General features: G+C 38.3%; 1 protein-coding gene across 11 annotated transcripts in view; it reads left to right on the forward strand.

Moving 5' to 3' along the window:
- The window catches only part of USP34 (ubiquitin specific peptidase 34), a 136,482-nt gene that overhangs the window by 48,040 nt on the left and 76,171 nt on the right, over positions 1-12,271 (forward strand). For 7 of the 11 annotated variants that reach the window (XR_009727153.1, XM_061364831.1, XM_061364826.1 and 4 more), the window contains exons 9-16: positions 5,293-5,374; positions 5,465-5,557; positions 7,743-7,868; positions 8,273-8,402; positions 8,992-9,027; positions 9,420-9,550; positions 9,802-10,418; positions 10,872-11,086. Coding sequence is in view for 10 of the 11 variants with exons in the window: in XM_061364831.1 (XP_061220815.1) it covers positions 5,293-5,374; positions 5,465-5,557; positions 7,743-7,868; positions 8,273-8,402; positions 8,992-9,027; positions 9,420-9,550; positions 9,802-10,418; positions 10,872-11,086 (1,430 nt within the window). In the remaining variant the exon portion in view is untranslated. The remainder of the gene's footprint in view (positions 1-5,292; positions 5,375-5,464; positions 5,558-7,742; positions 7,869-8,272; positions 8,403-8,991; positions 9,028-9,419; positions 9,551-9,801; positions 10,419-10,871; positions 11,087-12,271) is intronic. The other 4 variants (XM_061364827.1, XM_061364835.1, XM_061364834.1 and 1 more) reach the window with 2 other exon arrangements.

The raw sequence follows: 12,271 nt of genomic DNA on the forward strand, positions 1-12,271 counted from the left end.
AAGATGTTTTGCTCTATGCCTGGTCATCCCCATTATGTGTTTTGACTTTTCCAGATGCGTTTGGAACTGTCAACCTTTGGGATTTCTCCTTCTGTATCTTGATAAGGTGGGTTTGCGGGAGGTATCTTCTCTTTTTAAGAAAGAGCTATCAGTTCTAGTTCTTCCCTTTTGTTTGGGAGAATCATCAGGATTTTGCAGCAAGTATTTTGCAAGAGTAGTCTCCCGCCTTTATCTGTATGGTTGTAGATTTTTCCAGGGTAAGATAAGCTAAAGCATCTTTTGGCTAGGAAGTCACTGAATTTCACAATTTGCACTTGAAAACAGCGGAAAGGCAAGGGAGAGAAACCTGTTTTCTCTCTGTAGGTATTTGTATGTCTTTTTAGCTTTAGTTTATTTGTCTGTCTTCTCTAGGTGTGTGGTGACTGAGTATATGTATTGTCAGGACATGTGCAGTGTCTCAGTGACTCAACTTCATAATATCTCTCAGAGAGATACTTTTAATTTAGCTATTCCTGGCTCTTAAGATAGAGGTAGTGAAGATTATGAAATCTATTGAAGCTAAAAATAACGGGACTGAGTAGAAGAGTCTGCAGGTCTTTGATTAGTGATTCCTCAAACTAGTTTGCTGATGTTGGCCAGTGAAAAACGATCATGTCTTTCAGGGAGGGAAAGATGTTTTTATGCTGTTTGGACCACAAGCAGAAAAACTTGTTTTTTCCTTAAGGAGGACACCACCAGCTGGTGGAAATAACACGTGTAAAGAGATATTTGTTTTGCTCCTCGAGTGGAAGGCAGCCAAGAACTTGAGTTTCAGGTTTCAGGTTGATGCTGCCATGACCTCCTGCCTCACTTACAAAACTCGATTACCCTCCCTTAAAAATCTCCTCACAGAGCCATTTCAGGTGTGCAAAATCCCTTCCACCTGTGAGCAGAAAGGTCTGGATTATTTCTTCTCCTTTCTTTTCCCTCTCTTATTTATTGGGATATTAATCTGCAAGTTTTATATTGCTTTTTCTGTTCTCTTAGCTCATGCTAACTCTTGCTTTCTCAGTTTTTTGTCTAAGCTCACCAACTGAATTAATGGCAACATCGTTCAAACGCCTCTTCCCATCTCCTGTTCCACATTCCAGGGATCTTCTCAGCTTTTCTTTGAAAACAAATAGTAGTGAAGTTTTTTACCCAGCTCACTGATGTTTCTGTCTAATGGCATAAACCTTTCTAGTGGCACACACAGTGGTTTAATAAATACTCAGGATGATGTCAGAGTGGTGGTTTTGAAGCCTGCAAAGCATCTCATAAGAAAATGGATGCTCACAAAAACGTGTGCTTGAATGTGTGTTTGGAGGGTGTCCGCTTTATCCTTTTCACATTTCTGAGCCTAAATAGTTGAGATCAGTATTCTACATCTGTTGTTGTGTTGTAGATGCTATTTCAGTGATTTTGTCTTCATCCCTTGCAAGCTGCTCGTTCTATTGCTACATCTTCCCTGTTGAGGTTTCACATGGTATTTTTCAGTGACGTTACTGACTTGCTGTTGTATTTCATCCAGCTTTGTAGCTGCGTGCTGAACTGTGTTGGGAATTGGCTGGTTGGATAAATAAGGTTTTCTTTGGGGAGGCTTATTTTGATGTGGGATTTGTTCCTGAATCTGGGTTATCATGTGGCTACCAAGTATTGCACCACAGCCTTAGATTAAAGTGTTTCTAGGACTTTAACCCAGTCCTCTTATAGAGAAGCGTGCTTTGACCTACCAGGAGAATGCATAAACTGTACTTTCCTTCCGGATAGTTTTATTTACAATAACAAACAAAATTCAAGCTGTGGTACTTGCCTTTTGTAAGTACAGTTCACAAACATCAGGTTATATCACAGCTGCATAGCTGCCACTCACTTCCCTGCAGGCTCGTGGAGTGCCTGGGGAAACTAATGTCAGAAGTGCTTGAATTTCATTTCTTGGAAGTATACCAGTTATTTTTGACAGATATGAACTGTCAGTGAACTTAAATTAAAAGTGTAAGGAGAAATTAAGTTTAGGGGTCATCTAGCCCAGTATCTTGTGGAGATTTCCAGTTTGAGAAAGATTTAGAGCCAGCTAAACCAGAGTAGATACTGCTTTTACTTTTTCATTCTCTTCTCCTCCTCCCTCGCCCATAATGCAGACCCAGAGAGAGTATCAGGTTCTTTAAATGACTTGTCCCTTGCTATCCCAATTACCAAATCCATGAGAAATAGCTAATACGTGTTATTACCAAGGTGAATGCTATTACTACAAAGGTCTGTATGACGTAGATGCCTAATTTGTAAAACCATTCTTTCTACAGCTACATTCATGTTAGAGGGAAAAGCATATCTGTGCTTTGATCATAATGCATGTTTTTCACTTGCACTGTTTCCTTCCTGAAATGGAAGTGTTCAGGACGTAAGTCAGAGATCCTTCATTTACACTGAAATCTGCTTTCCTTGGTGAATCCTTCAATCTGCTGTCGTAATTTCTTAGTGTATCAGAGAACAGAACACTTGGTGCTGGTAGTGATGTCGTCCTTTCGAAAGGCAGTGTATATAGTGATGGGTGTGCCTTCAGCAGAACTTTCTGGGAGGATCAATTCTCTCTGGGAAACACAAAGGCAGCATTCTGCCTTTCACCACAAGGACCCTCTTGTTTGTGGTCATCCTCAACAAATCCATATCAAATGAATGTTTACCTTCAGAAATCTGAGATGTCATTTTATCACAGTTGAGCTCACCAGTAGGATAAAGAGGTTTTTACTGCTGAGAATACATCCAGTAAAAAAAAAAAGGCAGTCCTGCAAAAGAATTATCCATTATTTCTCAGAGAAAAATGTTGCAGATTAGAGAACTGCCATACTGGTTCAATACAATGTGAAGGAACACACTCTCTAAGGGAGGTTTTGTTCTTTCCTTTAGAGTAGCTAAAATGCAACATATGACTCTGGATACAATGCCTAATGGACATTGTGCTACTAGCAGAAGTACATGGTTTAAGGAGATGCACTGAGGAGCATGTCCTTTCATATTAACATCACCTAGTGAATCTAGCTGTGTTTAGCTGGGATTAATTCTGAAAGCTACAGGTTTAAAAATTGAGATCCAAGAAGAAATTAAATGGTCCTGGAACAAAAAGACCTCCACTGACTTATTATTCTGGTATTAAGGCTTTTTCCCTCTCACAGAGGACCATATGCAATGATTTTCTTCACGTTTCATAGCCAGAAGTGCATCCATTCAGGCCTCCTGCATCTAATGGGTGTATGGTCACTCATGTCACCAGATCCATCTACCTTCTGTATGTGCAAAATGCAAGCTATGAGGCTTTCTGCTTTGCTTTTGGTCATGTAGCAGGAGCACTTGTGCATGCCCACAGCAAAGAGAATCAGTCTAAAAGCCGTGAGAAGGAGCTAAACAGACTGCTAAGTTCAAGGAACTCGTTTTACAGGCTGCATTCAAAGTGTGAGTTGGGCACCTGTGCTTTAAGGTGAATTAGTAATATCAGGTCCACCAGCTGCCTGACAAAACAGTAGCAGTGCTGTAGTCTCTTGAGCTCCATCTCCATGGGCAGTGCCACTGTGGGCATTGGGTTTAACAGTGTGGAGGTGGGTGGATAAGAGCATTTTTTAGAGCCATACTTGTTCCTAAAGGAGACTGGTAGCATATATTCAAAGGAGTAATACGTTCCTTTAGCTGTAAAATCTACAAAGCTGCAGCTTGCATGTGAAAAGGCCTTCCTTCAGTCTTTGTTAGACAGAAATTGAAGCCCTAAATGAGTCTGTAATGTCCATGCTCCAAAGTTTGATCCTGGGGTAGACATCTTTGGGGTGTTGCGGTGGTGTTTGGATGTTGGTTTGGTTTTGAAATGAGCTTGTAGGAAGTAAATAGACTTGGATTTCAGAGAACAGATCTGGCTTATTTTTGTCATCCCTCTTTGAGCAGATACCCCCAGAAACTGACTTTAACAGTATGAGAACTAAGTTACTAGTAAGCCCTAAGTGATATTGTTGGTAAATTGTTGTACCTTGCAAGCCAGTTATTACTTAAATATTAGGAGACATTTTCTTTTTTGAACAATATAAGAATATTTGATTCCTGATATCCTGGAATTAGACTAGAGGATGAAAAGAATAGTGTTGAGTAAAAGGTTCTTTGCTTCTTGAGTTCATCCATATGGATCAGGCAGTTCAGGACAACTAAAGAACTGTCAGGATACCCCAGGAAAGTGAATCCTGTTTGGAAAACCTAAAAGGCATCTCCTTTTACCTAACGATTCTTGTTCTCTTATTGCAATTGATCCAAGATTGGCAATCCTGGAACTTTAACAGTGACCATAAATGTGACACAGAATCGCAGAATGGTTTGGGTTGGAAGAGACCTTAAAGACCATCTAGTTCCAATAGCAGCAGTAAAAATACTTCTTCCTGTAGTCCTCCAAGACACCCACTCCCTCCCATCCTCTCCTCCTTGAGAAACAGAGCGCTTTTATTCCAGGCCCATTTAAACTACAGGCTGTGCTTTAAATACTGTGATGTCCTCTAATTGCTTCTGGTGCCAAAATCTGGATAAACAAACCTTTGCTTGAAAAGAAGGAATAAAAAGGAGCTTATGCACTAGTTTCCAGACAGGGCAGTCCTTTCTGGAAGTTCAGCTTTTGTTTTGGAAAATTTGGATTCCTTGTCCTGTTCTGTTGGAATGTTTGCTTATGGATTGCCAGTGGGTGAAGTTCCCTCTTCTTGTGGATGAAACAAAATGAGAATTTTGAAGTATCTTTATGCTACATGTGTGTAAGTATGACCATGTAAAACATAGGGGTTTAAAGCTACATGAGCTGCTCTTTGTGCAAGAGAATCTAAAAGTATTTCAGTGGGTTTCTTTAAAAACCGATTTGCAGCAGTCCCACCTTGAGCTGCATTTGTGAACTCAGTAGTTCTGGAATTCCATCATAAACTTGGTTTAAACAGCAGTGTTTATCAAAATCTTACCCGTGAGGACTTTGAAAGTGGTCTCTTGAACTCTATTAATGGGTAGAGTTGTTGGTTACAGGTTTGCTAATGATCCAGAGGGGTGAGTGGGAAATGGTGGTGTTTGGCATTAGTCTTCCAGATAAGGAAAAAAATAGAGGAATCATTTTCTTCTTTCTTGAATGAATGACCATTGACTATGCTTTGTATTCAACAAAGTTTTCATATGCTTACTACAATTACAGGTATGAATTTAAAAGACATGGTGTGTGTATATTGTAGGCAGATAATTTCACATGTTCCCACTATTCTTCCTCTCCAGGTCAATTGCAAAAGAGCTTGCAGACTGGCTTATCAGCAACAATGTAGTTGAGCACATTTTTGGACCAAATTTACACATTGAGGTTTGTGTAAAATTACTATTTTTAGTATAAACATGGAGGAGTAACTAATTGTTCTAGTAAACCTTTCCTCAATATGTTCTCACTTTGCAGATCATCAAACAGTGCCAAGTGATCCTGAATTTTCTTGCAGCAGAAGGGAGACTTAGTACTCAACATATAGACTGTATTTGGGCTGCGGCACAGGTAGCTATAATACTGTCATGATTGCAGGAGTGATAAAAAAATCCAAAGAGAAAATGTCAAGTTGGTTTTGGTTTAGATTTTTAAAGTTGAGTTTCTTTCTTCTTCTTGTCCGTTTTGCTGAGCAAAATTGTGAGTTAGGTAACTGCCACAGTTACTGGGTTTTTATTAGATGCAAAAATCCACCTAGGCTACTTTTATACAAGAGGAAAACAAGGCAGTTGTATAGCAAGGCCATAGTATTTCCCCTAAGAACAGGAATGAAGATTGTAGGGTAGATGTAATATATTTACTGTTGTGCTAAATCGCCTTGCTGCTATGTATTGTAGTTGCCATTTCTGGTACTCCTGGTGGGTACAGTCAGGTGACAGTTGTGGCAGTGAAGTTTACAGCTGTGCTACAGTGCTGGTGTTCAAGTATATAGAAGGTACTGAGGTTTTATTTTTAGCTTGGTAAACCTGGAAGCTCTTTTTTTCCTTCAGGAAGATGTATTTGTTTGCTCCTTCTCAGGGATGGATATGCTTTTTATTTTAGGTTGTGAAATGTTTTATTTAGGGGCTTTGAAGGCAGGAGACATGTTGATTTCCTGTTGTGGAAACTGTTATTCTGTGGTTTCGTTCTGCTTTTATTATTGAAAAAAGCCACTCAACAAACAAACAAATCCCAGGAAAAATCCCTCAAGGTTTTCAGTGTCAGTTTTTCTGAAAATATACACGCAAGATGAAGGCCAGAGAAATAAAATTGATCTTTAGAACAGGTACAGAGAGAACACTTTTATACAGGTTAGCATTTAAAGGGGGTTATTTTTTATGTGTTCAGTATTTCTCTGTGATTTCTCTCAGTCAAATACTACTGTACACACATGCTGAACCCTCTGTATTCCATTCTCATTATAACATGTAGCTGCTCCCTGTAACACCATTCCCTCTTAAAAGGCTCCAACAGTTCTCTTTATCAAAGTAATTAATAATTATTTATTGCACTTACATTTTTAAAGCAGTATTTTACCTTCCTTAATGTTTTCACACTTAGAGTAACTCACTCTAGCATTAGACATCTGGATTTTTTCTTTCACCCTATAATTGAATATAGTTACCCAAATGAGCTAATTCTTTTACAGTTCACAAGTTCATTTTGACATACTGTTATATATTATTGAATATAACAACACTGTTATATTCAATGTATATTTTTTGATATCAGAATGAAGTTTGTGAAGTTTGTCCTAATAACTTCCTCTAATAGGTTTAAACCTGCAATGTTTAAAATGCCAACACCTTTAGACTAAAAGAATAGAAGAGCTTAAAAAATATATTTTCCACTATTTGAACTAACTTCTGGGCAAAAAATTTATCTCCTCTGAATTGAAGCAAGTATCTCAAGATGTTTAGATGGATCCTTGTATAGAATCCATGTAATTTCAATCCAGTTTGAATCCTGTGAAAGGCAGCCTGTACCCCAATAACTGCTGACACATATTTTATATGCTAGGAAGGCAAAATAGTGACAAAACCCACCCCTTTTGAGGTACATTTGTGGTAACCAACATTAAAAATGTTTTTTCTATAAGATCCTTGTAACTGTTACTTAGTTTTTGAGTATCAGCATCCTTACAGACATGATGAAACCCTTTGAATGACTATGAGGAGCAGCATTTAACCTAAGAGGAAACGTCTAGGAGCACTGTCACTTTAATGTGTAAATAGAGTGTACTCTTAGCTAAACACATTGTCATATTTCTTGACATCCATTACTGGAAAGACAAAAGAATTGTAAATAATCCTCACACAGTTCACACAGTCTGTTCTCTCAGTCTCACATTAGCCTGTAATGACTTCAGTTGTATTTACCACCTCACTGCAAGTATTATTTCGCTCAAGCTTTAGCATATACACTATATTGTAGAAGTTCTGTTTAAGTTAAAATCCAGTTGTTTGTTTCACCACATCTCTTAGAACTGGAACAAAGGAAGACACTCTCACATTCGGTTTCACTAAACTTTGTATGTTCTACACATAAAAATTAAGTTTATTCAGAATTATAAGGCTGATGTAGTTCGGAATTATTGGACAAATACTTCCTGAGAATTTGTGCAAATATGTTGTTTAATAATTAATTTTATCAATATTTGAATTATTTTTGTGCTTATTTTGCTGTTCCCGTTACCTTCTCTGTTTGTACTTTGTAGCTAAAGCATTGCAGTCGTTACATACATGACTTGTTTCCTTCCTTGATCAAAAACTTGGACCCTGTCCCACTTAGACATCTTCTTAACCTAGTCTCAACTCTTCATCCAAGTGCTCACACTGAACAGGTAAATAGACAAGGCAAACAAAACCACTGTAACAAGAGAAATTCTGTTAGTATATTAGACAAGCATTACGGATTTGTATTTCTAAAGGAGTGCATGCAGAAGTAATATTCACTAATGCATAAGAGCGAAACTTTACGAGTAAAGTCATGTTTCTTCAAGTAGGCATTTTCTGGCTTCGGAATTATAAACTTTCTGAGACATTTTTTAAGACTGCATAAGCACTGATAGAAGATTTTAACTATGTCTGAAGTCAGAAAGTGTTTCACACATTATTTTTGTGCATTGATTTATTCTGATGAGTTTATGTTGGTGAACTGTAGTATTGCCATATAGAAAGATTAGTACATTCTTGCAAACAGAGCCTACTGCTCCTTAATGGCACTGTTACCTGTTTCTGTTTATAGACCTTGTATTTGGCCTCAATGCTTATAAAAGCACTGTGGAATAATGCACTAGCAGCTAAGGCTCAGCTGTCAAAACAAAGCTCTTTTGCATCTTTACTGAGTACCAATCTACCCATGGGAAACAAAAAAGGTACGTGGTTTTCCAATAGATCCAGTAGTTAAATGTTTAATTTTCCTAGTCTCCTTGTTGCCTTTGGACCAAAAGGATGTTTAGAACTTTTTACTTGCAGTATTTTTAGGCATGTCATGCTGACATTTTTCAAGCAGAAGTTGAGGATAAAGACAAAAGCATTAAAACTTTGGGAGGCCATTTGGAAAGCTTTCTATTTCCAATCAATTCTGTTTGTAATATCTAAAGTAGCATGTATTTTTGTATTACTTCTTTTTCTTTTTTAATTCAGAGGATGGTCCATAACTCACCACTTAACTTTTCTTGTTCTGCTGAACATCTGTAACTTACATAGCTCCATAAAATCGTACAAAGGTTTATCTAATTTTTACCTAGTTTTTGATATTCCATGCTGTTTCTGGGGTTTTTTGGCTTTTATTTTTCCTTGGCTGTGTATTTCCCCACAGTCAGTCCTAAAGATGCTGCCAAGCCCTTTTACTGTAGTTTCCCTTTCTTTTCCTACTGCTGATTTTTATGAATCGTGGACAACTATATGCTGACAAAAAAGATTTTTAGTCACTTATTTTTCCATCCTGCTTTTTTCCTTCAGAAGAAGAGGAGCTCAGAAGAGCAGCCCCTTCACCTTGTAAGTATAGTTCTAGAAGTACACCACAATCTGATACATTTGATACTACAGTGGTTTTCTACAGCTGTGGAATTTTAATACTGAGGAAGAACTGGTAGAAGTTTGAAGTTACACTTTTATGGGAACTTATATTTCATGTAGAATGTAGGATATTCATATAGCTGTGCTGTGTACTGGCAAGAAGTATCTTGTAGTAAATTGCTGAGTGTTCTAAAGGGAGATTTTAGTGTATAGGTACACAGACTATTTGCGTTATCTCCCTTGTTTGACTGTTTGCAGGAAGAATGCTGTTGAGTTCAGCATTTGAGGCAGACTTGCAAACTTTATGTAATGCTGTTACATTCTAATTAATACATAACACAAAGTAACTGGGAAGTGTGGTTTTGAACTAGGGTCACCAGCAGCCAGCCCTCAAAGTAGTGACAACAGTGACACCCATCAAAGTGGAGGCAGTGATATTGAAATGGAGGAACAGCTTATTAACAGAACAAAACATGTACAGCAGCGTCTTTCAGATACAGAGGTAAGAGCTTAAATCTTAGTCTGTGAATGTTGTTACTGAGTTGCTTATTAAGTTATGGAAATAAATTATTATGTTAGAATCTTGCTTAGAGCATTTTGTCATTCGCAACCATATTGAGAAAGAATGAATGCAAACTTGAAGATTCGACACATTTCCTTATAATGAAGAATAGTGTTTGGGTGATGATGTTGTTGATTACGTGTTTTCATTGTTGTTTTATTTTGTCATCAATCTTACAATAACAATTACAGGAATCCATGCAAGGAAGCTCTGATGAAACAGCCAACAGCGGTGAGGATGGCAGCAGTGGTCCTGGTAGTAGCAGCGGCCACAGTGATGGATCCAGTAATGAGGCCAACTCCAGTCATGCAAGCCAGTCTGCTGGAAGCCCTGGCAGCGAGGTGCAGTCTGAAGACATTGCAGATATTGAAGCTCTCAAAGAGGAGGAGGATGAAGAGGAAGAAGATAGGAGTCATAATCCCCAGAAAAGCAATAGAAGCACAGATCTACGAAGCAGGAAACTGGAATCACAAACAGGCATTTGCCTGGGAGATTCACAAGGGGCATCGGAGAGGAGTGGTGCAAATAATGGGGCAGGAAAGGACCACGTTTTTAACACTGACTCTGTGACACCAGTGGATAATCGGATTAGAATGCTAGATGCTTGTTCTCATGCTGAGGATGCAGAGCATGACATGACAGGGGAAATGAGCACTGCTCACATTTCACAAGGGTCTCAAGATTCTTGTATAACTCACACAGGGGACTTCCTTGGGGAAACTATTGGAAATGAATTATTTAACTGTCGACAGTTCATTGGGCCACAGCATCACCACCACCACCATCACCACCATCATCACCATGATGGGTAGGTGTTTCTTCTGATTCCTCTATAACAGAAATAAAAGTGGTAGCAAAATACTCCATTTGGGCAGAAATTTATGTGGACATTTTGGAGTAGTTCAGGATAATGTCTGGCTACTAATAGTTATAGCAGATAATTACACAGTGATCTGTTTTGTTAAGGTATGATTAAAGTCTTTTATAAAGATTTTCAATTGAATAAATAAGACAACATTTAAGAAGATGTTAACATTGTTCTGGGAAATTCTGTATTTAATTAACATCAAAGAAATCAACACAGTCATCATGATAGTGAGACTTTCAATTCATCTGTTCCTGTTTCCCAAATTCACATGCAGGTCTGCTGTTCAGACAGACAGTTCATCCTGACTTTAGCTTTAGGGAGATGTCTTCTCGCTTGTAGTCTACTAAAATCAACTTTCTCTTTGATATTGCCCATTCTAATATTCTTTTGCAGGCACATGGTTGATGATATGCTAAGTGCAGATGATGTCAGCTGCAGTAGTTCCCAGGTCAGTGCCAAATCAGAGAAAAATATGGCTGATTTTGATGGGGAAGAGTCTGGCTGTGAAGAAGAGCTTGTACAGATCAATTCACATGCTGAGCTAACATCTCATCTTCAGCAGCACCTTCCCAATCTTGCCTCTATCTATCATGAGCATCTTAGTCAAGGTAAGAAAAGAGAAAAACACATATCTTCTAACTCAGTTCTATATAATTTTGAATTAGTTTCCAATAATTAAAATAAACGAATTATTTCAACCATGCTTATGTATTTTCCCAAAGAAACCATGGTGACTTGGGGCCTACAAGGATGCTGGGAAGGGGCTGTTCATTAGGGATTGTAGTGGTAGAACAAGGGGTAATGACTTCAAACCTAAACAGGGGAAGTTTAGATTGGATATAAGGAGGAAATTCTTTCCTGTTAGGGTGGTGAGGCACAGGAATGGGTTGCCCAGGGAAGCTGTGAATGCTCCATCCCTGGCTGTGTTCAAGGCCAGGTTGAGCAGAGCCTTGGGTGATATGGTTTAGTGTGAGGTGTCCCTGCCCGTGGCAGGGGGGTTGGAACTGGATGATCTTAAGGTCCCTTCCAGCCTAAACCATTCTGTGATTCTTTACTTCTATGACTACTGAGTTTTTGCTGTTTCTCCAAGAGATCCACGTTTGCATGACATAAGGTATAGGTGTGTTTGCCTTTATAATTCCCTATCCCACTCCCAGATTTCTACTAGAACTTTTAGTGCAAGTTAGAACAAATCAAGGCACTAAAGAGCAAATGTTTTTGTTTGAGAAGTTATTAAAGCAAAAAGAAAGGTGGTACTGAAATGCAAGGGTGTTTTTTCCTCTCTGAAACCTTGTATGATTTTTATTCTAGTGGGTGGATCTTCCTGTGATTCTGTACATTTGTCAGCTTAAATGAATTAACCATAATGGACTGTAAAGAGGATAGGTTTTGAATAATGAGTTAAAATATAACTTGATATCTTCGGGAGCTTGTTGTAAAGGGCATTTTATGCTATCTCATCTTACACTGCTGAATCTTCGAGTTGACTTCAGGGTGCAATTTTAGATGCTTCTAAAACGCTCCTCAAGAATTGTATCATCTTTCCATATGCTATTGTGGCAGCTTTATTTTCTGTTTTATCCTCCTTTTAAATATAATGGAGGGTATGGTTTCTGAAGGTTTGACATTTTGATTCACTGGTCTGGCAGAACCAAGTTTGCTATCTTCCACAGACAGTAAAACCAGTATTATTTATATCTTTCCTTGATGAAACACAGTTGAGTAAGAAGTTTCTTTTTCTTTAGGCTTAACATTCCTTGTTATGTGGAACTGAATTACAATTCCAGCCTGAC

The sequence above is a fragment of the Neopsephotus bourkii genome, unplaced genomic scaffold (assembly GCF_033783945.1).
Source record: "Neopsephotus bourkii isolate Nb327-2 ecotype Australia unplaced genomic scaffold, CSIRO-AGI_Nbou_v1 NB_1250, whole genome shotgun sequence".
Lineage (NCBI taxonomy): Eukaryota > Metazoa > Chordata > Aves > Psittaciformes > Psittacidae > Neopsephotus > Neopsephotus bourkii.